The sequence below is a fragment of the Hyaena hyaena genome, unplaced genomic scaffold, assembly GCF_003009895.1.
Source record: "Hyaena hyaena isolate Hyena2069 unplaced genomic scaffold, ASM300989v1 scaffold_100, whole genome shotgun sequence".
In the NCBI taxonomy this organism is placed as follows: Eukaryota; Metazoa; Chordata; class Mammalia; order Carnivora; family Hyaenidae; genus Hyaena; species Hyaena hyaena.
In genome coordinates this window covers 3,084,493-3,112,397 of record NW_024080732.1, presented here as the reverse complement: position 1 = coordinate 3,112,397, position 27,905 = coordinate 3,084,493, and the positions used below count along the sequence as shown (strand labels likewise).

At 37.7% G+C, this 27,905-nt stretch overlaps 1 protein-coding gene across 1 annotated transcript; it reads right to left on the bottom strand.

Annotated features, from left to right (window-relative positions):
* Positions 1-3,431: 3,431 nt before the first annotated feature.
* LPL (lipoprotein lipase) lies at positions 3,432-26,466 on the bottom strand. The gene is made up of 10 exons (XM_039235659.1): positions 26,172-26,466; positions 20,723-20,892; positions 15,988-16,167; positions 14,107-14,218; positions 13,102-13,335; positions 11,666-11,908; positions 9,575-9,695; positions 8,484-8,666; positions 7,382-7,486; positions 3,432-4,998 (listed from the first exon to the last, which is right to left on the bottom strand). Coding segments are annotated over exons 1-10 (1,437 nt in total). The 5' UTR covers positions 26,260-26,466; the 3' UTR covers positions 3,432-4,997.
* Positions 26,467-27,905: the final 1,439 nt, after the last annotated feature.

Below are 27,905 nucleotides of genomic sequence, written 5' to 3'. Positions count from 1 at the left end.
CCGAGCCGGCAGTCAGCACAGAGCCCGACGCGGGGCTCGAACCCACGAACCGCGAGATCATGACCCAAGCGAAAGTCGGACGCTTAACCGACTAAGCCACCCAGGTGCCCCTTTATTTTTGTTTTTTGAGGAATCTCCATGCTGCTTTCCACAGTGGCTGTACCAACTTATATACCTACCAAGAGTGCACAGGGTTCATTTTTCTCTAACTCCTCACCAGCACTTGTTTTTCTTGTCTATTTGATTCTAGCCATTCTGACAGGTGAAAGGTGATATCTCACCGTGGTTTTGATTTGCACTTCCCTGGTGATTAGTGGTGTTCATCTTTTCATCTGTATGTCTTCCAAGTTTATCCTTGTGACTGTTGAGAAGGAGTGTTAGTCTTTCACTAAAATAGGCTTCTCCATAGGGACACTCACAACATGGTTTCCTCCAGAATGAGTGACTCAAGAGTAGAGAACGCATAAGACAACAACAGAACAGAAGCTTGTGCTTTTATAACTAATTTTGGAAGTGACATACCATCACCTTTTCCCTATGTTACTGTTCACATAGGTCAATGTGGGAGGTGACTACCCAAGGATGAGAATAGCAAGGGGTGGGAATTTTGGGAGCCAATTTAATGACTGATTCCTACACTATTCCAGTTGTTCTATATATGTGTTTGGTCTGAAGACACAGGGTTCTATGTGTATAATACTATGATAACAAAATAAAGAATTGAGGTGTAATGAACTAGTTGGTATTCATGGTAGAGTGTGTACTTAATGGGAAGCTTCACCACTACATGCATCCTGTGTCAATAGTCACAAAGGGTTTAATGGGATTGATATAAATCCATCTTATCCTAGTAGAAGTCCCAGAATATATCTTCTAATGGTGAATTGATAGTGTTCTATTTGTATATGAAACAAATTTATACCTAAGCACATGTTTTTAATGTATTTGGGAGGCCAGATAGTGTAAACATGAGTTATTAGCCAGTAAAAGTCAGTTCTAGTTTCATGTGTGTTCCTAACTTGCAGTATAACATCCGGCAAGTCTCTTAACATCTCTGGGCTGATTAAATCAACTGAAAAATGAGAGTATTGTATTAAGTGATTTCTAAAAAGCTGCTACTTGTAGAAATGTATATTTGATGACATTTTAAATATAGGAAATTCCCAATAAATATTCTCATTTAGAAGATAGTTATCTTTATGATAGCATTTCTACAGTATGATAAATGCATCATAAATAGCCTGCAGTCTAACAGAATTAGGGCTAAAACAAAACATTTTTAATAGAACAAGGTTATGGCAGCATTTACTTATAACAAACTGCCATGTGTTGGGCCTTTGGATAGACAAGGCTGGTATTAGAAGATACTAGATAAACACTGCAGATTCCTTCTGTTGGGGTGAGAGGGGAGTGTCCCTAAATTATAGTTTTCATAGGTTATATATGTAAAGCTGTTGTGTGTATCCTGACAGTTCTATGCATATACATTTTTAAGAACTTTATTGAGACATGCTATAAAAGTCACCTATTTTAAGTGCATAATATATTTTTTAGTAAAGTACAGAGTTGTGGAATCATCACCACAATCTAATTTTCATCAGCCCAGAAAGATCCCTTATATCCATTTGTAGCCAATTGTTCTTCTAACTCCTATCCCTAGGCAATGGTTAAATCTACTTTTCTTCTCTATAAATTTGCCTTTTCTGGAAATTTCATACAATAAATCATACAATATGGAGTCTTTCGCACCTAGTCCTTTCATATAGCAAAAGTGTTTGAGATTCACCCAACTGGTAGCAGATACCAGCAGTTTGTTCTTTTACTTTTCAACAATATTCCTTTGTATGAATACACCACATTTTCTTTATATCTTTAGCTGTTGATGGATGTTTGGGTTGCTCCTCCTTTAGAGCTCTTATGAATAATGCTGCTATAAACACTTTGTGTTAAGGCTTTGTGGGTATATGTTTCACTCCTCTTGGGTGTATGCCTAGTAGTGGGATCACTGGGTCATATGGGTTAAACACTATAATTAATTTTTCAAAACACTGCCAAACTATTTTCCACATTGGCCACACCACTTTACGTTCCCATCAGCAGTATATACAGGCTCGCATTTCTCTACAGCCTTGCCAACTGCTGTTACTGTTTTTCTTTTTGATTATAACAACAGGCATTCCTGTGAGCAAAATTTAAACTGGAGAGTCTCTTCTTGTCAGGGAGACCTCAATCCAGAAGACTGTATGCCTAATTAATAATGAAGTTTTGGGGTGCGCCTGGGTGGCTCAGTCAGTTAAGCGACCGACTTCGGCTCAGGGCATGATCTCACGGTTTGTGGGTTTGAGGCCCGCATCAGGTTCTGTGCTGACAGCTAGCTCAGAGCTTGGAGCCTGTTTCAGATTCTGTCTGTCTGTCTCTCTCTCTCTCTCTCTCTCCCCCTCCCCCACTCATCCTCTGTCTCTCTCTGTCTCAAAAATAAATAAACTATTAAAAAATTTTTTTAAATAATGAAGTTTTGGGTCAGTGGCCACTGAAACAATTGTTTTCTAGATTACATTCTTCCTGATTGTACTAAGAAGCAATCTTTACTTAGATGCATATACAGCTGGTATGTTGTTCTTTTCACAAAGAAAGTTTCTAAAAAAATTCACCTTCCCATACCAAATAGTTTATTTTATTGCACAAACTCACTTTGTAGGTAACAATTAGACCTCAGAAATAAAGAATGCATTCTAGAAAATGGTCAAAAAATTTTAAATTAATCTAACATTTACTAGTGAAAAAGTAGTTGTAGGCAAGGAAAATTCCATGTATTTTATTTAGGGGAAAAAATCTCTATTATTTCCTTTTATAGTTAGTTTAAAGTATATCTAAGGCTTTGTACAAATGTAAATATAAAAACAAAACACAATGTGCACTGTAATTTTTAGAAGCTATATGTTTTTCACCAAGCATAGTAATTTTACTCACCAAATTTTACTCAGTAAAAACATGCTGAATGAATCTGTCCTAAGAATAAATATCTTTTTAGGGGACTAAAACAATACAAAATAATGACTTAGTGTTGTAATAAAATTTTGTCAATTTTATTAAAAGCAGATTCCATTTCTTAACATAGTTAATTAAGTTTTCTTTTTTAAAAAGCCTACTTTATGGTATTTTTTCATCAGAGTAAGTTGGCTCAGTGAGACTGTCACTGAGAAAGACATGTACAAAGTTAGCATCACCTATCTATAAATGCAGATAGCCACAGCCATTCCAATACATATAATCTCCCTTTACTCATACACACATATATTTACAGCTAATAAATAACACTTAAAGCCAAAGCATTGTTAATATACACATATGGTGAAGTCTGCAGAAGTCAGAGTTACTAGGCCCATACACTGATTTGATCCATATTTTCTCAAGTTTATGTATCCTTGTTCAAAGCCCAAATCCAGAAAATTAATGAATTAGCAATAAAGGGGGATGACAACAACAAATATCACAACATTTTATTTTTAGAGAAAATTCATTCCATGTTGGCTGATATTAATAACAGCATTCATCCTAATTTATATAGGCATAACCATTTTTTCAAATGAAAGGCTGAAGTTCTGGCACCTCTGGAATAATTCTACTCCAATATGTCCCAACATTATATCTCTTGATTTTTTTTACTTTCCAAGCTATGCTGAATAATGAACATATATGCAGGGCTTCATATGTGAGTATATGTTCAGATACCCACACATGTTCACAGTTTGGATTCCCAGCAATAGCCTTTGAGATATTTTACTTCTTTATCAATTTATATTAATATAGAGAAAATCATTCTGAAAATATAGTATCTAATTTATAAATAACTGTTCACCCACTTTTGGCTAGTTGTTAAAAACAACAACTGTCATGGCATTTCATATGGCTATGGCAATTGAAGATTCTTTTAATTGCCCACAGTGGTTTTAAGCACTGTTTATGGATATATATTTTTTCATTTCCTAACTTAGAAAAAATGGTCCATGTCTAAAATTTGCTTGATGCAAAATTTGACCTTGAACACATACCAGGAAAGAAAGAGACATGCTAAAAGTATGACTGAAGCATGACTGAGATAAACCTAAAATTGAATAAGGTCTATCAGATATTAAATGACCTCAAATTGATTAATACAATTTCAGAAATCTGCTAATAAAATAGTGGTATCATTTTCTTTCACCATGGTTAAAAGTATGTGTGAGCTGGCAATAACAGGCTCATAGAAAACACAATTAAAATATAATCTTGAGACAAAGGAGGGAGGGAGATTAAACAATAAACTGTAAGACTGAATTGATCTAAATTTTATATTTTAAATTTATATTTCTTTTAATTAGTAACTTAGCAATGATGCAACCAACTGCAGGGATGGTTTAAAGTTTCAGAGATTCATCAACTTCATCTTCTATTCCTCTCTCCAAGTCACTAGTATCTAGTTCACTCCTGGGAAACACAGAAACCAACGGCAAGAGAAGAACCATTCCAAAACAGTCAGATATTTTGACTAGTAAGTAAATGGGTCCAACACATGCCACCAAAAAAATCATTTTCTATATTCTGACTTGGAGAAAACGTTGAGAAGGTATCAGTCCAGAAAATGCAGAATTCCAATTAAAATATGAAATTCCACTCAACTTTAGGCTGACTAAGTTTAATATATAAAGAAGGTTTATTATTTTACCATGGGCCCAAATGGTTCTTATTTCTTTCTCAAAAGACAAAGCACAGTGATTTTCAAATCTGCTATCTTTTAATGTTGGAAGATGTGCTATTTGGGCACTATACCCTTCAAGTTGAATTAGTCACTTTTTTTTTGTATTTGAGATTATATCCTAAAATAACAAAGCATACTGGGATTAATACTCAGAAAAATTGTCTTTGAAGCACCCAAAGCACTGGGCATCTTTTGTAAAAGTTACTTCATTCTTCATGGAATTCCTGTTCTGTTCTTCCTTCTGTAGATTTGCCCAGTTTCTGAGAAAAAGCAGAAGAGGAAGAGCAATTTATTATCTCTTTAATGTTTTACAATCCTCCCTCCTCCCATGTTCATGATATAAAAGCATTCAACTGGAAGCTCAGAACAAAGGTTGTGAGTATACACCCAGTGAAGATGTGGATAATGGATCATATGTGGATAATGGCAGGCTTGTGGGAATGAAAAACACTCTAATATCTACTTAGCTGTATCCCAGTAAAGACTATAATTTTCAGAAGACTGAACCAAATGATTTCAAACAAGACATGATTTAAAAAGATTTCTTAATTCTAAATCTTGTCAAATGAAATGGCTGATTATTTTCTTTTCTTGTGGCATAAGAGGCAGAGAACTTTTGATTAATTTAGTTATAGAAGAGAAAAACTGCAGAATGTTACAAACCTGATTCATAATTACTTCCACATAAAGTTCAGAGGCATAAAAATAGCTATCTAAATATCTGTGGTCTCAGTAATCTTATAATCAGACAAGGAATGTGCCCTTAGATTTTCTCAGATAAATTACTGTGACTTATATAAAGAGTATGACAAGAAATACTTTTAAAACAGCTGGAGATATTTCCTAATCTTTCAGGTTTTGTTTTTACATTCACATACAGGTTTAAAGTTGTATTTGATTTGGGAAGAACATTATATGTGTGTTTGTGTATGTTTGTATGTAACATAAATGCATGTTTAAAGCTTTATATAGGATTCCTTTTCTAAAAATTAAAGCAAATGCGTTTCAGATTTTTGATGAGGGAAAACAAAACAATGAACCTGAGTAGAATAGTCTCTACTTAGATAAAAAGTCAGTTATTCTGCCTGGCTGAATACCGTTAACCACTCCATTTCAAATTTATCTTGAGTGCCCTTATGTTAATGTTTTTCATAAAGTGGCTTCATCTTAACGTTTAAAGTACATCATAATTCTATTTTTGTAAAAAATGAAGAAAATATGAATATTATATATTCATAGAGAAGGTCTGAAATAATATAAATTTAAATGTTAATTGGGAGTTGTCCCTGGAGGATAGAGTCAGAGTGATTATATTTTCTTTTTGCCTATTTTTTCCTAATCTACATATAATCCATAATTATCCATGGGTAAATTACATCACAAAATAGAAATTTAAAATAATAGAGATATTCCCTATAGGGTTTTTAATATGCTTTTCTGATTAGGCAATTCTTATTCTGCACTTTTGTCTATAAATGTAACTGAGAGAAGACAGATCAGAAGCAACTGTTTTTTCTACATCTGGATGATGTTGTCCCCAGCCTTTCCCATTGTTCCTTGTGTCACTGGTGTGTATGACATGATCAAAGTTTTCCTCCCCTATTGCTTGTAATCCATTAGTACTTGGAATCTGGCAGGGGAATGAGCAGAAAAATGAAAGTGGGATAATGTGAGAATTCAAGAGGGGCTGGGGAGAGTCACATGTGAGTCTCCACTTAGTACGGACACTCTGGGAAGATTCAGCTGACAGTTGTCATGTGGATTCGTCTTAAAGATCAGGTAGGTAAGACTCAGGGGATTGTTTTGAGATGGAAAAGAGAACCATCTCCTAAATCCTAATTCCATTAGCTCCCCATCTTTGGTGATTTTGAGATGGATGCTTGATGGCTGCCCCTTTGGCTCTCTGTCCTAGAGTCCGCGGCCACTTGGAGCATTAAGAAGGACTATGTGAGGGCACCTTGGCTCAGTTAGTTAAGCATCCGATTCTTGATTTTGGCTCAAGTAATGATCTCATGGGGTTTGTGAGTTCGAGGCCCACGTGGAGCTCCATGCTAACAGTATACGGGGTTCTGCGCTGACAACGAAGAGCCTGCTTGGGATTCTTTGTCTCCCTCTCTCTCTGCCCCTCCCCCACTTTTTCTCGCATGTGTGTTCATACTCTCTCTCTTTCTCTCTGTCTCTGTCTCTCATACACACACACACACACACACACACACACACACACAAAATAAATAAACTTTAAAAAAACAAGGACTATGTATTACAGCTGATGTTTTGCTCCCCTAGATATATCCTGGGAGGGGCTACAGCCACAGCCATGATTCTAACTATTGTGTCATATGCTCTGCATACAGGATCCATAAAGGTAGCAGGGATACAATACAGAAAATGCAGCAGTGAAGGTTTGGGGCAGTCCAAGAAGTAAAGTAAAAGAACAGAAAGAGAAAGAAAAAAGAGGGAGTATTGAGAAAAACAAATGGGCCAGTCTGATGTGTATATATGGAAGGGCTAAGAAAGATCACCTGAAAATTCTATCAAGAATTAGTGCAAGTCTTTAGTCATGAGATGAAAGCAATGTATGAAGCAGTGTCCCTCAGAAGGCAAGCTCAGGATATCCAGAGAGCTTTAGCCCATGTTGCTTACCAGCCAGACTTTTTATTCAGGGACTTGTCATGGCATTTCACAAATACCACAGATGCCTTTCCTTTCTGCAGATGAGATACTTTCTCCCTGGAACAGAAGATTACCCTGTCGAAGAAAATGCATGAACATATCATACGGGAAAATAGAAACAACTGTTCAAAAATATATGGTTTGATCAAGGATCTTTAAATCCTACATGATCAGTCTGATTAACTGTTTTGATATTTCCAAGAGTTCACTGTTTAAAGTTAGGCCATTCTGGTCAGCAACAGATCTGAATCAGAGGGTTATTTGAGGGCCTAACCACAGTTCAGCAATAAAGGTAGTCAATCTGGACAGCTTGGAGCAACCTTAAAGTCACAAGGCTTTCACCATGACATAATACAAGATCCATTTTGCCACTTCCTTATATCTGCATTAGGGAATTCACAAACCCTCCTTCAACTGGCCCTGTTAGAGAAACAAACGCTCTGCAGAGCCTCTCCATCCACAACCTCTTTTTTTTGTTTGTTTGTTTGTTTTATTTGTTTGTTATAAAAGAAAATGACCAAAGGGAAATAATTTATCAATCCTAATGTAAAGTGTCATTTTTATACACAATAATGGCCCACTATAGTTTGCAAAATCCCTATACATTTAGTATACAAGTTTTAAAACCTCTGGGGCTCTCCATGCAATTTCTTTATAGATATATGTGAGGTGGAGTTGGGGAGACAGGATGAATCTCATTCTACTTGAAAAGGTTGGTTTTAATCTTTGAACGTCAAAGTGACATCTCTGAGGTTCTTTCCACAACTGTTTTGTGCTTGCAAGAAACAGTGCTAAAAGAGAAGCTAAAATCATCATGTCAGCTCTCAGTCAATAATTGTGACCAATTCTGGGCTTATGTTTTCTTTCTATGAAGTTTAGAAATACTATTACTTCCCTAGTATAATAATAAAAGAATACTCCTCCCCGAAATATAGGTGTAATTATCTAGATGATATAGTTTTAAAGACAAAGCTTATAAAGTTCCACCTGAACGTTGAAGGCTCCAAGAGTATTCTCCCTAGGTAATGACAGAGTGAGCCTAATGTGAATGGAAAGAAATCAATTTAATTACTTTTTTTGAGTCTCTCCTGCTTTTACTCTGATCTTCTCAATAGTAAACCCAGGGCTGCTCCACCAGTCTGACCAGCTGAAGTATGAATCGCTCTTCCATTTAAGTTTCAACATCAGCAGTTCCCCAATATCCACCTCCGTGTAAATTAGAAAGGAGTATGTCTTATTTGCAGAAACTTCAGGCCTGAATAAAAAATTCAGCACATTTGGTTAGTTCTGTTTTTTGTTTTCATTTTTCTTCCTCCAAGGCATATAAATAGCTTTATTGTTTGGGAGATATCTTAAAAATTCAAAAAACGCCCAACAAAATACTCAAGTGACGATAATGGCATTTAGTGATTTTTAAAAGACATCTACACCCTTTTAATCTACTCTAACTTTTACACTAAAAGTGTGAAGTATTTAATACAATACTTAAGGAAAAAATCCATAAATGAATCATTCAGAGACATTATATTCCTTTTTATATATCCCCTTTCAATCTATACTGCTATGTGAACATGTTTACTTTGTTACAGTCATAGCATACACAGAACTTTCTATTCTTTCTTTGTTTACTTCATATTTTACCTTCCATTTTTCACCATTTTTATCTGGTTTTCTATAATTATAGGTTTAGAAACCTGATAGATTTTAGTGACTTATTAAACCACAATTCATTTAACTGTTGCCTCAATGTTGCGTACTTATTTTATTTCTAATTTATGCTATTGTATGTACCAACGTAAGGAACGTCTTTTGCCATAAAGCTTTTTTAAAAAATCTGTTGTGGGGAGCCTGGGTGGTTTAGTCAGTTAAGCATCTGACTCTTGATTTCAGCTCAGGTCAGGATCTCACAGTTTATGGGATTGAGCCCTGTGTCAGGCTCTGTTACTGGCAGTGCATAGCCTGCTTGGGATTCTGTCTCTCCTTTTCTTTCTGTCCCTTCCCTGCTCATGCTCTTGCTCTCTCTCAAAAAAAAATAAATAAAATGTTTTCTAAAAGTTTTGTTGAATATTTCTTTTTCTACTCTTCTTCTATTCTAGGGACCAATGCAGGTGGCAGTGCCATGATAAACCCACATGCTGGAGGTAATGCCAAGTGGTTACTCACAGGGTGAAAGGAATGTTCTCACTCTCAGCCACAGTGCCATATAGAGAAATCTCAAAGACCTGGTTGGTTTGTATATCACTCTCAGTCCCAGAAAAATGTATCTTTACTTGGTAATGGAAGACTGTAGGGAGAAAATTGCAACAAGTGCTAATCAGTTTTTCTGGAAACATCACAACCCCTAAATCAGCAGGCAATTCGGAACCATAGACTCTATCTCACTAGTGATTAAATAGTAAGTGCTCACACACAACCATCACTGTGGCTTGGAAAGATTTCTTCATGTCTGCAGTATTTGTTACTAGAATTTTCAGAACTGGAATTCCACTCCTTTTCAGAAAAGTGTGGTTTTAGTGCATAAGAAGAATCCAGGTATATCTGAATTGCCAAACAGCCCTAGAGTGTAGTCATCTTTGATTGGGTACAAAGAAAATCAAATCAAGAAACCAAACTACACACGATTCTTCCTCCGTGAACAATATCCTTCTTTGGCTATCTTGTCCTTAAATATCTATATGGAACATATTTGGCATTTGTTAATGGAACACTGTGACTGTGTTTCTTCATGTTTTATGGGTATGTCTGACACCCTACCCTATGTGCAAATTCCTTCAGGTCAGAGGATCATGTTTATCCTCTTTATTCCCCCATCATCTAGCATAGAGTATGTATTATAGCAAGCTCACAATAAAACTTATTCATTGAATCATCAGTGAGGCCGTAAAGACTACCAGTTCCTAAAGTGTTTGGGAGATCTTCTGGAAGCAAATACTTGAACTTCTACATCATCTCCTCCCTGCTCTCCCCATCTCTACTAAAATTCCTGTGTAGATGGGATGGAGGGAGGTTAAGGGGATAGGAAAGGTACAAGCTTAACACACAGCTACTAACAAGTAGAAGAGAAACTCTCTTCAGTGGAGCCCTTGCAGGCCTCTCCATAGACCAGAGCAGGAGAAGCTGAGACTGCTTCATTGCCTCTAAGAACAGTGACGGAGCACTGCATGGCACTGAACAGGATGCCTGGGAATGAGTGATACCTGCCAAGTCTTCAGAAAAGACTTCTCTTCTCTACCTCACATACACCTTCTGATTGTGAAAAGTCAGGAAAACTAAGGGTTTCCTCATTGCTTAAAAGGTTTCTTTGAACTACTGATGCTCTACACCTCTGGGAAACCAAATGCACTTCTATAGAGGTTCTAACACAACTTACAAACGGGTGCTTCTATCAGATATATTTTTACCTTGGAAAACTGTACTTCAGTATCATCCCTTCCCTTGGACTTCCCCTTGAACTCCACATAAGTTAGCTTTTCTGGTATTAATTCCTCTTGCCAGATTTATCTAATTATCTCCTTTCCTGTCTCTTCTCAGTCTCTACAAATCTTCCTCTGAATAAGCTGCCAAGTTTGAAATTCAACTGGGAACAGATTCATGACAAAATGGAAATATCTTAGAGGTTTGGTATATTCTTTCTTCCCAGGAATAGTTGAATTTTAAACTATAGTTAGCTCTTGCCTAAAGCAAACTTTAAGAGTTGGCAAACCTTTTCTGTGAAGTACCAGATAGTAAATAATTTGGGCTTGGTGGGTCATACAGTCTCTGTTCCAATTACTTAACTCTGTGGTAGCACAAAAGCACCCTTAGTCAATACAAAAAAAAAAAAAAAAAAAAGAATGTGTGCAGCTGTATTCTAATAAAACCTTATTTACAAAAGCAGGTAAGGGGTTGGATTTGGCCTCCTGGGCCATAGTTTGCTGACCCTGGATAGATAGATGGTTTCAAATGAGCTCTAAGCCTGGTACTAATGGGCAGACTCATGCTAATGGTCACAATTACAGAGAAGGGTGGCAAGCAAGGCTATTACAGAGGTTAGTGCAGATTGTACACTGGGTCTTACTGGCAATGTGAATTGATTGCTTTAGTAAAATGGACCAGTGTAACTCCTTCTCTAGTGAGAGAAATACAGTGAGGGTTCAAGGTTTAATAAAATCATTGCACTGCTTCTGTTGTAATGGACAGACTCAGTGATTCAATGAGCATGATAAAAAATATGATCCAACTGATTTTCCTCATTTACAACATTCTCCAGCCTACCTTTGTAAGGCATCTGAGAACGAGTTTTCAGGTACATTTTGCTGCTTCTTTTGGCTCTGACTTTATTGATCTCATAACCCAAGTTGTTGCAACGGTTTTTTCTACAACTCAGGCAGAGCCCTTTCTCAAAGGCTTCCTTCGAATTGCACCGGTAGGCCTTACTTGGGTTTTCTTCATTCAACAGAGAATCAATAAAGAGATGAATGGAGCGCTCATGGGAACACTTCACTAGCTGGTCCACATCTGGAGAACAAGAAGCAAAAAGAAAATTTAACTCCATTAAAGTCCACAATGAGTGCTTTATCTTGCATGTCTAAACTAGTTTAGGTGTGGTGTCAGAATAAAATTACCTAAGTATCTAGTCCTATAACTAACCCCGTGAGTGTAAGTCCTATTTAAGGAGGTATTCTTGATGGGAGTTTTTACCTATCTCTAGGAGTATTAAAATTGCAAATTTGCAGACAACTTTTGACTTTTCTGCTCTCTTATATTTGTATGTTTATGAGGATATAATAAGAGACATTCAAGGTGAAAGCTGACTTCTTTCAGTTTGTCACATCCTTCTCCAATACTGAAAACATAAAATGCTTCTATCTAGAAGCAACATCACAAAAGGGAGAATTATTAAATGAATAGTATTTTAACATAGACACTATGTAAAATTGGAGGTTGTGTCACTACTAGTTATTTTTGCATTAAATGAATCACATAAATGATCAGTAATGTAATAAAAGTGTATCTATCACCATAAGCTTCTACAATAATTAAAAATAGTAGCATTATGCTGTAAGTCCTATAACATGTGTACAAAAGACCTGCAATCAATATCTATAGGTAAGTTTAATTGCCTACAAAGGATGCAAAGATCTCTGAAAACAAATTATAAATTTAACACAAACATGATTATTGAAGTAAATATTAAGACAATATTAAATTATATTTTATTCTTTAAATTTTGGAGTATTTATTGTCAGAGAATGGCAATTTGTTTCTTATTTTTACTTTCTGTCTAAAAGGCTAACAAAATAAATTTGGACTAATTCACATGTCCTTTATTTTCAATTCAAAATAAATCTCCTGGTTTCACAACTATATTCAGAACATAACAACATGTGCCAGATGTCATTTTATGCTGCTATTATCCAAGGTAGTAGAGTTTTCTCGTATAGTACTCACCTTTCTTTCCTCTTATCTCTGGAAGCTCAGTACTCACTGTAGTCTACAATATAACACATAAAAGAAAAAAATGTCTATCTGACCAAAGCAAGTACTAAGGCTAGAAAGGTGATTATGCTGAATATGATAGCTTCTTCAGAAACCTATCTTGGCTAAATGCATATATTAAAATTGGATACTTGTGGAGAATGGGTAGGAGACTGGGTCAATAAGAATTAAGAACAACACGTGTGTTTAATTAACTTCTAAATCATATTTACCTCCAAGACCTCTTTCTGCAATCACACGGATAGCTTCCCCAATGTTACATCCTGGTTGAAAAGTGCCTCCATTAGGATAAATGTCAACATGTCCTACTGGTTTCTGGATTCCAATACTTCGGCCAGGTGACCCTCTGGTGAATGTGTGTAAGACATCTACAAAATCTGCATCATCAGGAGAAAGGCGACTTGGAGCTTCTGCATATTCAAAGTTAGGTCCAGCGGGATCCAGGCCTTGATGGGAGGCAGAGGGGAAGGAAAAGGCCTCAAAGGTTTTGTAATTCCCATTAGTTTTAGTTTCCATTAGCATTAGACAATGTAATGTTACCTTGGCATTCGATTGTTCATCATTTAAATGTAACTGGCAGCCACATATTCTTATTGGCTCCTTATTCTGTAGTGACTGGATCACTAAGTTACTGAGAGTCATAAAAGTAAGCTTAACTCCTTCTGAAAGGGATTTGAGTCTCTTAAACTAGCCATTAAATAGCAATTTTCATTCAGAACAAACTAGATCTCCTTCTGTAAATTATTTTTCAACCTGTTGAGAAGGCCTTCATATAGTAGTGAGTTGGTTCTTTTTCTCTATACATGTCAAATCACTACAACTTTTGCCCTGGTTGACTCCCTTCCTTTTTCCAAACAAAAGCCTCTGGTGTTGGTCCGTTTTCATTTTTCCCAGTACTAGTGTGAGAGGTGACATACATACCACCAAAGCATAGAGCCCCAGGAGTAGGGAAATTAGCGTCCCAGAGACCATTTGGTTTTTTGTGCTTATCTCTGCTCTATTTCTCTTCTGACAGTGGGTGTAAGTCCAGGACAGCTGGGGCCGATATTCTCTCCTACTCCAGAAAAAAAGTGCTCCCATGGGATAATCAAGTGGCAGGGCAAACAAAGAGGAACACTACACACATATACATATATTTGACAAACATTTTGATTCTCTTTCCAAATGACAGACATCTCAACTCTTCTGTGATAAGACTACTGGCACTGCTTTCTTACCAGTAATTCTATTGACCTTCTTATTGGTCAAACTTCCTGCAATGCCAGCAGCATGGGCTCCAAGACTGTATCCTAAGAGATGGACATTGTCCAGAGGATAGTGAAATTCCTCCTTTGGAAGAGAAAAATAAAAAGGGGTTCTTAAGTTTCTGTAAAAAAGATCAAAGCTAAAAGAAAAATATTGTTTTGGAAATATAGACCATACTGAAAATTAATTCTACTTATTTAAATTTTGTGTTATAGATCAAAGAAACACTTTAGTGTTGAAATTTTCTCCTTCTTTAACAACATATTTAAGTTAGAAACTTTTCTCATACATCTGATATTGAAATGTATGGAAATGGGGGCACCTGGGTGGCTCAGCCAGTTAATCATCCAACTTTGGCTCAGGTCATGATCTCACAGTTCATGGGTTCAAGCCCCGCATCAAACTTTGTGCTGACAGCTAGCTCAGAGCCTGGAGCCTCTTTCAGATTCTGTGTCTCCCTCTCTCTCTGACCCTCCCCTGCTCATGCTGTCTTTCTCTCTCTCAGAAATAAATAAAAACATTAAAAAAATTTTTTAAAAAGAAGTGTATGGAAATGTGAATTTCCATTTATCTGAAAATATATGTGTGCATGTACTTGTGTATGTTTAGGTATATATTTATATGTAGATATATGTATGTGTGTATATCTATATGTATATACACATATATTAAATATATATTTAACTTTAAACCAGTATTCCCTACTTTAAATACCCTACATCACTTTATTCTTTAAGGTTAGCCAGGAAATGTCTTAAAACTGGAAAACATTATAGCAAGAAAGGATCGCAGACACATATAGTCTAGTCTCTTTATTCAATAGACGAGAAGCCTGAGGTTGAGGCAGGCGATCTGATTTTCCCAGGTCCAATTTCTTGATAAGTGATAGAGTCAAGAAAAGAACTTTTATCTTTTTTTTTTTTTTTTTTTTTTTAGTTTTAGAGAGAAGGGGTATGCTCAAGTTGAGGAGAGGGGCAACGGGAGAGAGAGAGAAAGAGACAGAGAGAGAGAGAGAGAGAATCCCAAGCAGACTCCACACTCAGGGCAAGAGTCCGATGTGGGTCTCAATCCCACAACCCTGGGACCGTGACCTGAGCTGAAATAAAGAGTTGGACACTCAACGGACTGAGCCACACAGGCACCCCAAGAACTTCTAATTTTTAATGGTCAGTCCAATAAACACAGCTTGTTTTTTACCTCCAAGTGTCTGGCTTAAATAATTTGGCCCTGTCAGAGTATTAGCTTCCTTTCAACCAACCCCAAGATACTTTTCAAAGATAATTTTCAAAGGATGACCTCAGAAAATAAAGTGAATAAAAGTGGCAGTTAAGTCAGAAGTCCTGACCTTTAGCCACCTCATATCTTGTAGACTTTTCCTGCCAGTTTCTTCCTAGTTCAAATCCATCACTCCCTTAACCCTCAACAAAAATCTAGATCTTTACACTAAGGAATGGGTATTATTAATGTTTTCATGAAAGAGATTGGTATTCTAATGGGTCAAAGCCAAGATAACATTTCCATGTGCCAGCCAACTGGTAAGGAAGGACGTGGCTAACCTTGACACCTTCCCTCTGCCCTGAAATAACAAGCTTTTGTCTATTCTGCCCCTCAGTTCTTGGTTCCATCAGATCTATTCACTATGAGAATATCAATGGATAGGGAAGGGCAGGATTATGCTTTGGCTTTACAGTTTTATCATTCTTATCATAAAACTGCTTATTGACTGAAAAATGCCCATGCTTATTCTGAAGATTTGAATTGCCCCAGATGAAAAGGAACAAAGACCAGCCATTTGTCCCCCTCTGGCCAAGAGATCTGTTTTGGACATGTAAAGCTTCTTCCCCCAGTCTTACCGCCATCCAGTTGATAAACTTGGCCACATCTTCTCCCACCAGCTTGGTATATCCTGCAGACACTGGATAATGCTGCTGGGCCCGTGACAGCCAGTCCACCACAATGACATTGGAATCTGGTTCCCTCTTGTACAGGGCAGCCACAAGTTTTGGCACCCAACTCTCATACATTCCTGTCACCTGAAGAGGATGATGCAAGCTTTCTTAAAATACCCACTTACAACTTGTTATAGATATGTCAGCTTAATATACTCACACTGAATGGAAAGAAAACAAACAAACCAACCTGAAAGGATGTCCATTGGCTCAGGAAGAAAACTCAAACCATGCAAAAGAGTGTTCAGAGACTTGTGCCTGCCCTTTCTGAGGCAAACTTGAGTATGCCAAAGAAGGGTATTGAGCTGAGGAATGGCAGAGTAAGGTTTCTACCACCAACTTTTAAAAGCTTGGTTTATGAATTCTGTAAAACCAATAATTTATATGAAAGACCAATTTGAATAAGTTAAAAATTTGCACTGGAATTATTGACTATTTTATAATTAATTTAATTACTTTCAACTAGGTTAATAAATTTTTCCCAACCAAATTATTTTGGAGGATGTGAATGCACTCTTTTTTTCTTATAAAGAGTCATTTATTTACATACAATTTGATGTGCTGATGAAAAAGTTTTAAGCATACTAATTCTAACAAAAGGTAAATTTGTTTATCAATCTGTTTGTTAATACATAAGAAAATGATCCATCTCAGTTCAGATTTATTTTACAGTTCTCTCAAATTCTTAGTTTTCAGAGTGGAAATTAATGAGGTTTAATAGTCACATTTCTCAAATTATTAGATTGGCTCGTTTTGGAGATAAGGAAACTGCCAACTGTAATTCTTTGCCTCTGGCTTAACAAGTCAAAAGAACTTAGAATTCTTACATTAACTCTTTTTATGTAAAATTTTAATATATGATTTCAGAGGGGACATTGGACACTTCTGCAAAGATGCACACTTTAAAATAATCAGAACACATTAAAAAAAAGCACATTATAAAATGTTCCACCATCCTTCCATGAGCTTATATGTAGCAGTAACTTGATCCAAATCCCCAAATCTTACCACCGCGACCATGACCTTATAGCAAATCATATTGTGGCCACAGTAAAGGTTACTCAAATATGTACTCAACAAAGAAGGTTCTGAAATACATGCTTAAGACAGCTTTTGAGGGGAGATCTATAAAGCCTATATTCTCCTTAGAATAATTCCAAGAGCCAATATAGAAGTCTTGAACTCCCAAACCAGTGGGCTTCATTTGGAGCTTTGATCTCATATGATGGATTCTTTCAGATTTATGCTTTCATTTTGTTTGGTTTATTTTCTAGACTAAAACTATGAAAACATGAGTTCTCGTTTCCCTCCTGACACTAACAACTACGCACTGTTTCACCTCATTGCCTCGGTAGGAAAAAGCAAGACTGAAACTCAGGAGATCTTGGTTCCAGTCCCAGCTCTTCCAATAATTATGTCTATGAATGTAGGCACTGTTTTAACCTTTTAGGCCACCTACAAAACAAAGGAGTTGGATTCAGATGATCTTGAAGTTACCCACCACCTCATCAATGTCTTCTTACAACCATTCTGACTTCCAGACTACCTGCAGTGATATAATGCCAGCTTTAAAGCTATTGCATTTCAAGCATGAAGAGAAAAAAAAAAAAAGGGAAAGGTACAAAGGTGATGTTGGCTCATTAGAAACTCATTTAAACCTTCTTTGAACGTGTCTCAGTGAGCCTGCTTTAAGTCTAAGCGCAGCCTGGGTCTTTGAGGGAACAAGCTAGAATACCCATCTAGCCCCAAACCCCAGTGAATTGGTCCTGTCTTCTCTTCTCTTAGAGGTTGGGGGTTTGCCACCCTTTGCGACTGCCTTTCAAGAGAGGATGATGTCAATTCTTCGAAATGCAACATTAACCACTCCTCTTTTCAGCCAGGCATGAGTGCTTTCTACCACAATGAGAAATCTACTTAGCACACTGGTCTATGAAACCTAAGCAGGTGGCAAAGCTTCAGCACAGCTGTGTCTAAACAGCTTTCTGGGATGTGCCCTATGCACATTACACGCTAAGCATTCTTTTGGATTTTCTATGGCAAAACTAAAGAACTTCTTCATTTCCCTTAATCTTTTTTTTTTTTTAATATTTTATTTATTTCTAGGAGAGAGAGAGAGAGAGACAGCGTGAGCAGGGGAGGGTCAGAGAGAGAGGGAGTCACAGNCCTAGAGAAGGGTGATCCCTCATGAGGCCTAGTCCCAGGGACAAATGTGCAGAACCCTTCGGTGTGCCATAAACATTAACAGCTAGAACAAATTGTTCGTAACCAGTGTCTATTTGGGTAACTTTATTTTATTTTTTAATGTTTTATTTATTTCTGAGAGAAAGACAGGCAACGTGAGTGGGCGAGGGTCAGAGGGAGAGGGATATACAGAATCTGAAACAGGCTCCAGGCTCTGAGCTGGCAGTCAGCACAGAGCCCGACGCGGGGCTCGAACCCACGAACCGCGAGATCATGACCTAAGCGAAAGTCGGACGCTTAACCGACTAAGCCACCCAGGCGCCCCTCATTTCCCTTAATCTTAAGACTTTGAGTTGTTGAACAGCTTACCTCAGATAAGGCAGAAGAATCTTGCTTGTTCTAAGTCCCTATTATAAGTTTTTTTTGTACTATCAATGTTTCCAAATTAGGCAATCTGTCAAAGAGCAGTAACCCGACTTATTTCTACAGTGACTGATACTTTTGTTAACTGCCTAAAAATGAATCTAATCCTTTCTTTTTTAATTCAACATAAAATACTGCTGTAAGTACCCCTGAACAAAGGGGTGCAAAAAAATCTCCTTTAACTCTAAAAAAGTATTATTTACTAGGGTTTTTTTTTTCCTGAGTTTCCTTAAATCAGCATGAAGTTTTTAAATCTTGGCTTCTCAGACTCACAGCTGAACTGAAGCCTCTCTGTGGCTAGATTAGATACTGCATAGACCAACCAGCTAGCTCTTTATGACGAAACTTAGTCCCACAGCGTCTGAGCTCAGGCACTCAAAATGTCAGGACACATGATGTGAATAATATGGTGGGCTTAGTGGGCAGGAGGGCCCATGAGAGAAATTGGCACTATCTACTGATACTGGGTTAGTCATGTCATCTTTGCATGAGAAGGAACTGATTTTTAAACATTCTTAAAGCATCAAGTCTCTCAGAGGTAAGAATGTGATGTTTGAGACATACAATTTGTTGTGCCATATAAGATGTTCATTAAGCTTATTACAGTTTTTAAAAATTTGTAAAATTCTATATACAATCAAAATGTCTCCAAAACTACCAACAATTGCTTTTTCCTATTTATATCTCTTAAAATATAAAAAGATCCATATTAAGAATTTGAATATATATTTTATCATAAGATATGTAATTTATTATGTTAACTTAGTAAACAGATTTTTTAAAAATAAATATCCATCTAAATTCTGTTAGTAGTTGCCTTCATCTCCATAAAAGTTATAGCAATTGTCTTGTATTGTTAATAAGAATGGAACTTAAGTTACACAGGGAAAGAAATCAATACTAGAAGTCTATCAATCACTCTCCAATTCATCTCATTAGTACTTATTTAGTATTTATTACTATATTCACAAGCTCTAACATAATAGAAAGATAAATTCTCTTTAACTTCCCATTTTATATAACTTCTTTTTATATAAAAGATGAAATCTGCTAACTAGGGTTTTAAAATATTAAAAACCAACTGAAGTAGTTAAGTAAGAACTGAACCATGTAAGGTGACTGTCTGGCATATTTAAAGAGCACTACTTTATTCACATTCTTTATTCTGTTGTTGTTGTTGTTTTCCTTTTTTTAAGTTTTAATTGAAATTCCAGTTACTTAACATATAATGTAATATTAGTATCATGTGTAAAATTTAGTGATTCAACATTTCCATACAACATATGGTGCTCATCACAAGGGCACTCCTTAATCCACATCACTTATTAATATTGTTTAAATGTAACCACAGTTTTCACCTTTTCTAATCACTTTGCGTGACACTTCCCTGGCTAGCCTTCTGTCATCTGTAAAAAAAAAAAAAAAAAAACCCTAAAGTTTACAACTGAGAATCTTAGAGGTAGATGTACAACTAGTCTAACCTCATTGTCTTACACATCAGTCAACTAAGGCCCAGAGATAAGAAGTAGCATCAGTTACACGTCACAGAGCTGGAGAATGGCAAAGCCAGAGCCAGAATCAATACTTCCTCACTCTACTCAACTTCTCCTCTCTCTGACAGGTTATTTCCTTACTTAGGAAAGGATGTGCTTTGGCGATGTGCTGCATGAATCAGGATCATGCCAGGTATGTACTGGTTTCTTAAAATGATAATGTACATTCTGCTTTGTAGGTGAGCAAAGTCTTGTTTTCCCACCTCACAAGAATGGCTGGTTTGGGGGCACCAAATAGAGACCATGGTAAAATGAAGGTAGTCACTATGTGGGGGAAATACTCATGAACCTGTGATTTTAGATTCCATAATCCCCACTCTGAGCCAGAATTGCCTGTATTCAAGTTTAAAGTAAAGCCAGAGAAAAGTAATCAGAAGTACAGGATATATGAAGACTCATCACGGGGTTCCCAACAAGTGGAGCAAGGTAGTCAAGATGCCTGGGCCACCCCAATCTGCTCTTTCCTAAAAAGACTGTCTTACCGTCCAGCCATGGATCACCACAAAGGTTTTGCTGGTGTGGTTGAAACGGCAGTTAGCCACAGATTCTGTCACTCCAGGAATGAGGTGGCAAGTATCTTCAGCTATGTCTTCAGGGGTCCTTAGAGCAAATTTACTTTCGATATCTAGAAAATCTCTTCCTCCTGTAATTTCTGAAAAGGAAAAATTGGATAGGTGGGTAATTGGAGGGGTACTTGTTTTATTTGCTGGAATGGTATGTTTTAGGTTTCTAAGCAACTACCACCAATGCTATTTTTATTTCTAGTTTTTTTAAATAAGTGTAGATTGCAAGAGAATGACTAATTCTCCATAATTAATAAAAGCTGACCAAAACCAGAATCCAGGTCTCCTGGTTACAATGCAAAACTCATTCTCCTAAAGAACATTGGCTCATGTCCCCTGCATTGTAAAATTCCACTTATTTCATATATTATTCCACCTTCTTTCAATCTTGAGTACCTAAACATAATGTTTTTTCCAAAATATTATGTAATAAGCTTGAGAATGGGCTGTTTTCTTTTCAATAGCATAACTTTTAAAAATATAGCAATAATAAAATTTAGAAGCCTGAGGAAGTTTTAATATGAAATTGCTCCTACTCCCAAAGCAAGGTACATCAGTTAAAAATATTTTAAAAAATCATTTAGTGGGTTGTTCAGAAATTCATATACTATGTGTGAACCAGTTAATATTTCACCAAAATATTTTTTTCTATTATTTCTTATGCTTTTACTGTATTCTACACAAAGTCAAAGCTTATAGCTTTGTAGTTACAAAACTACAGCAAAGTAGGTTTGGGAAAGAATTCACTTTGATTCTTCATTGTCAATCCCAAAGTGAATAAGGAGAGAAATAAAACTTCATTCTACCATTTGAATCTCTTGACAATAACTCTAACTTTTGATAAATCTTCATGTAATATCACAGTGAACGCTTGAAATAAATATATTGCAAATAAAATCAAAGCCTTATACAAAGCAAACACAGTCAAAGAGAAGTTATATTAGGGGAAATTACACTTGAAAGCCATTCACCCATCAAAAATACACTCTGCTTTCTATCTTATTTCAAGATGTAGGTCTTCCTTTTCCTTCCTAAACAAGTAGTACTTGGATGCCCTTATTATTTGCCTGACAGTAGAAAAAAACTGTAGATCTTACATCTGATTCTGCTCTAAATACCCAAGAAGCTTTTTAAAAAAATTGTTAGGAAGTGCTTTAGAAAATTTCAAATTAAACTAGTTTCATCTTGTCTCATATCTCTCCACATCAAATAACTCATCCTTCCTCAATATCTTATTTTAACATGTTTGATTACCAATCTTTTTGAAGTATAAATCATCCAAATGATCTGGCAGACATATCTCACCCACCACCTATTTGTCAAACTGATATTTAAGACTACTGCCTTTCACAATTCCAGAGGATGCCACACACTTTGGTCTATTTTCCCCTAGAATTATGCAACATGATGGCCCTAGGGTTGCTGGTGGTTTTGAAATAACTAAGAATATTCTCAGAAATTTTTAAATCCAGCTTCATATATTTCCATGAAAAAAGTCTAGTAAATTCATAGATCCTATACAGATTATCTGCATAACCCATTGAGACAGCCCAGTTTTCTACTACCAACATTTCCTGTTAGGTACATAATTTCTACATTTAAAAAAAAGAAAGGAAATTCATACATTCTCAAATAAATTTGTATTTGGAGACTTATTTCACTTCTCAAGGAGACTATTTTTCATTTTAAGTTACAGAAAGCATAATGAAGCATTTGACAGGAAGATTGCACCACTCTACAAGCTATGTGCTGTTTTCAATTCTATGTCAGTTCTATATATGATATCATAAATGGTATTAGTGTTTAGAGTCTTTCTTTCTCTTAGGCATTCTGACAGAAATTTTCACACTGCTGGTGTTTGTAAGAGTATCTCAGCATCCTCAAGATGAATTTACTTTTCAAGCCTACCTTCTTACACAACTAAGATGGGTCAGCCAATACTTTTAGTTTTTTCAGTATACACTGGGTTGCTCTTGGCTGGCAGATGAACTGATTTGACTCAATTGTTACTAAGGGAATTGCTGATTTCCATACATGAAAATGATATTAATGACTACACTTTCCTTTCTAAGGGGGATCTATTAGTCTTTTCCAATGTAGACACCTAACAGACTTGCTTTTCATTTGTATAGAAAAGATGTTTGTAAAAACAGAAGCAGCAAACTATATAGCCCAATTTCTCCTCCTGAAATAAAGCAAAGAAGGAAGGCTAAGCTAAAAGACACTGCCTGAAAGTGAAAATTTCCCATTGTAACTCTTCCCTTGTGTCTGACTCCCACCTTTCAATATTACTATTCACTCATCCCTCCAGTGCTGAGTCCTACTCCATTTAAGTGGAATCTGCTATTTTGCTGTCATCACCCATCACATTTAACTCACATGTTAGCCTGGAAATTCACTATGGCAGGTCAAATAGGAGTGCAGCTACTGAGCACTGACCCATATGCTCTTTGCCTAGCTCTTCAAGTTTCCTGATGAGGCTCTGCAGAGACTGAGGTGGCTCCAAGAACAAAGAGCCTGAGGGCAGTGCCTCATATCCTCACTGTCTTCTTAGAAAAAAATCAAGAATAAGTAAAGTCAGACCCCAGAGAAGGTTCTGCTTACCATTCTCTCACACTTTTATCTTTTGGCTATGAAATTCTTACATTCCTAGATGAATGCCTTTGGAGGAGAAAAGGGGTGGAAATTTGCTGTGATGGGGGAGGCATAATATAAAGGGGCTGGTGGTGGAGTGAGAGTGGGAGGGAAGGATAGGAGGGATTAATTTCAAGTCTACTTAAAAATGATTCCCTGGCCATGTGTAGCAACATGGATGGACCTTGAGGGTGTTATGCTGAGCGAAATAAGTCAGGCAGAGAAGGACAAATATCATATGTTTGCACGTATAGGAGGATTAGGAGGAACTTGACGGAGGATCAAGTGGGAGAAGAAGGGCGGAAATGGTGGGGGAAATGGAGAGAGGCAAACCATGTGAGACTCTTGAATGCTGACAAAAACTGAGGACTGATGGATGTGGGGGGGAGGGGGGATGGGCATGGAGGGGGGCACTTGTGGGGATGAGCACTGAGTGTTATGTAGAAACTAATTTGACAATAAACTATTTGTAAAAAAATAAATAAATAAATAAAATAAAATAAAAATAAAATGAGAGTTGAATATATTAGAAAAAAAAAAAATGATTCCTCCCTTAATACATTTCCAGTCAGGAAAAGCATATGTTGGTTAAAATCCAATTTATTTCATCAATCACAAAGTGTCCATTTATATCAAAGAGTATGAATTAGAGATGCTTATGATAATTTTTTCAATATTTTACTTATTTTTTAAGTGATCTCTACAGCCAGAGTTGGGCTCATACTCACAACCCAGAGATCAAGAGTGGCAGGCTCCATCAACTGAGCCAGCCAGGCACCCAACCTAAGAGAATGTTGAGTGCGGTCTGAACTCCTCATTTTAGAGTTGAGGAATATAAAAACCAGAGAAGTGACACTGACTAGACCAAGAATTTAGGGTCATGAATTTCTAAGTAGCCATCAAAAACAAACTGTGGACAACACATATTCATGTGGTTTTTATGGTAAAAGTAACATCACACCATGTGAATTTTCTTAAATAAGATTTTGGAATTTGTTCCTACCACCTTCTTGGAACTATGAGGGGAACATGCCACTATATAAGATATTTAAGACTTTCTAATTGAAACTTTAATGTTTTTAAACTGATCCGACAGAAAAAGATTTTTTTATCCAATCAAATTGATGAAATCTACTTTTAAAAAAATAAACCTAACAAAAATGTTCTATCACAACACACTGCTGAAATAAGCTTTCAACTGCAAAGTCATGGACAAACTTAACTATAACTTGAACCACTGTGGACATGCTGCCTGAAAGCACATCCAAGTGACACTATCCTAACTGCAATTTTACCACGGAAGAGAGAAGAAAATGTTGCCTCCTTTTTATAACTTGCCTCAATTGTTTTTTGGTTGCTGTTGTATGTGAGGTGAACCAAAGTTCAAGGGTAGGCCTGCTGCCTCCATAGTGGGAGAGTCTGGAGCTGGGCCTTTCTCTTCTCTCCAATAAAGACATTCACATCTCTCCTGTAGCACCTTAACCCTGGCAAGCCAGGGGCTTCAGGGTGGTAAGTGAGGTTCAGGCTGAGACTCACTGAAGCCCCAAGTGGTGGCGGCTGCTTCTCCAGTCAGAGCGGGACTGAGTTCCCAGGACATTAAGGGCAGCCAATTGCAAAAACAGTAATCCCCAAGTCAGCAGCCACAGACCGCTGGTCCCTGCGACAGGTTATCAGGAGGGTCAGCCCTTCCCTAATTTTTCTGGGTGCTAAGAAAGGCTGCATCTGCAAGAATGGAAGCTAGGGAGGGGTTCCTGCGTTTCTCAGTCCCCTCAGGTCATGATCTTAAAGTTCCTGAGTTGCAGCCCTGCGTGGGGCTCTGAGCTGAAAGTAAGCCTGCTTGGGATTCCGTCTCCTCTCTCTGCCCCTCCTCCATTCATGCACGCACTCTCTAATAAAGGAAGGAAGGAAGGAAGGAAGGAAAAAGGAAAGGAAAGGAAAGGAAAGGAAAGGAAAGGAAAGGAAAGGAAAGGAAAGGAAAGGAAAGGAAAGGAAAGGAAAGGAAAGGAAAGGAAAGGAAAGGAAAGGAAAGAAAAGAAAAGAAAAGAAAAGAAAAGAAAAGAAAAGAAAAGAAAAGAAAAGAAAAGAAAAGAAAAGAAAGGAAAAGAAAAGAACGAATGGAATCTGGGGAGCTTCCCAGCTCCGGAGGGGGACAGAGTGTTGGCACCTTAGGACTTGCTACCACCCACGCGACTCAGTACCCCACTACCCTGTTCAGGCGGAGAGCCAGCGTCCACTGCTTCTAACTTGCCCAGAACCTTCCTCCCCTCCTCTTTGTCCTTCTACAGAAGGCGCCACTCTGTCGGAGCTCACTAAGGCGGGAGCCCGGGTCGCGGCTGCGCCAGGGTCACCTTGACCCACGTGCCTTTCATTCCAGAGCCCGCATGCGAGAGAGTTATTATGGATCTCCACCACTTAGGTCCTTCCTCCGACCTCTCTCCGTCCGCCCCTCACGCTACCGGCTAATCTTCGTCTCTGAGCCTACCTACCCGGAAATATGGCCTCAGCCAGATTGGAAGAATCAACGCGGGAACGACTCCAGCAAAACTCTAGCAAGATCGGAGGGAGAATTCCCTCCCTGCCCCTCCCGGACCCCGGCCCGGCGACTCTGCTCGGGCTGGGACAGTCGCCAGTGTGCATCTGCAACCCCTTCCACCTTCCTCCTCCCCGGCCTCGTAACTTGTGGAAGTTCACAGAGGGAAGTGTGCAGGTGGAGTGGAGTACACGCAAAACTTACTGTCGTCGGCAGCCACCCCTCCACGGGGGGCGGTCAGACTCTGAAGCCATATGCCCACAGCCATCAGGAACACGGCTTTGCTCTCCATCTCCGGACGCGACTCTCCGTAGGAGCTACCGGGCTCTGGCAGGAGCGCTCCCGGAGTATTGAACCAGCGGCGCCTGAGACGAGCAGGCTGGAGCTGCGGTTCAGCGTGGGGCAAGTTGCCCTTTGAAAGGGAGGGCAGGGTAACTAGAAGTGGCAGGTTCCCTCTGAGGAGGAGAAGGAAGAATGGAGTCTGACACTGTTTCCACTGCACGGCTGCTTATGTGACTGGAAATATGCAAATAAACCTCAGCACCTATTGGCTATAAAATCAGAAGTTGGGGGGAGGGCCCTGAATTCACTTCCAAGTATTTGAGCAAACTGTAATGAGGATCAACCTCGCCAGAGAAAAGAGGGGGAAAGGGCAGAAGGGAGAATTTACTTTCTCTATAAAGTTCTTATTTGCTTTTCCTAAGGATTCTGGCTCACAAGGGCCCCTTATCCAAGCACCAACACAATTTTGTATGGACTTATGTTAAATACTCTGCAATCAGCAGTTTTCCAAGGATGGGAAATTAAACTGTTAAACTTCATTTGATCAATACTTAAATTACACTTCTCTTTTGAGAGATCCTGTTTGTAACTTGCAGAGTTTTTGGTGTTGTTTGTTTTCCCCCAAAATTCTCCTGGATAATGTTAATTTAGGGATCCACGGACACACATTGATCCGTGGCTTATGCTTGCACAATCTTGTATTTTAACTTTGGAAAAAAGGATTAGCCTACCTGGTGAAGAAAAGCCCTCTTGCCCTAATTAGTTTTTAAGTTTTCTCTCGTGAAAATTATACCCAATCCTCAAACTCATAAAAGAATTCAAGCATGACATTTTATCCTCAAAGAAAGAATACTGAGGTCAAGTAACTTGAAACTAGATTGTTATGCAAACTGAAAGAAGCCTGTCATAAAAAACACATTGTATGGTTCTATCTATATAAAATATCCACACATAGGCAAATCTTAGAAATAGAAAGTAGATTAGTGTTTTCTTGGAGATGGGGAAGAATGGAGAAGTTTGGGGGGGAAGATGAAAAAAATACCCCAAAATTACATTACAGTTTTGGTTATACAACTGGGTAATTATACTAAAAACATTGACTTCTACACTTTAAATGGACGAAATTTATGGTACCTAAATTATATATTAATAAAGCTATTTAAAATGTTTTATTGGGGCACCTGGCTGGCTCAGTCAGTTAAGCATCCGACTTGGGCTCAGGTAATCACCCCCATGGTTGGAGAGCTCCAGCCCCGCATCAGGCTCTGTGCTGACAGCTCAAAGTCTGGAGCCTGCTTCGGATTCTGTGTCTCCCTCTCTCTCTGCCCCTCCCCCATTCACTCTCTTTCTCTCTCTCTGAAAAATATATAAACATTAAAAAAATGTTGTATTGAGGTATGCAAGTAAAAGAAGAATAATGAAATCACATTAGATATTGTATTTTTTTGCCAAAATGTTCGTAATACATTCAAATATCTTTCTACATGTAAAGAATTTGCATTAGCATATGGGTCAGTGCTCAGTAGCTGCACTCCTATTTGACCTGTCATAGTGAATTTCCAGGCTAACATGTGAGTTAAATGTGATGGGTGATGACAGCAAAATAGCAGATTCCTCTTAAATGGAGTAGGACTCAGCACTGGAGGGATGAGTGAA

What these genes read in the sequence shown, in the direction of transcription:
- LPL (XM_039235659.1), bottom strand. Translation starts at nt 26,259, where the DNA reads ATGGAGAGCAAAGCCGTGTTCCTGATGGCTGTGGGCATATGGCTTCAG. An exon ending in AGGGGTGGCTGCCGACGACA is followed by an intron (nt 20,893 to 26,171) that starts GTAAGTTTTGCG and finishes TTTCCTTTTCAG; the next exon opens with AAATTACAGGAGGAAGAGAT. An exon ending in TGCAGAAAGAGGTCTTGGAG is followed by an intron (nt 11,909 to 13,101) that starts GTAAATATGATT and finishes CTTGTTCTCCAG; the next exon opens with ATGTGGACCAGCTAGTGAAG.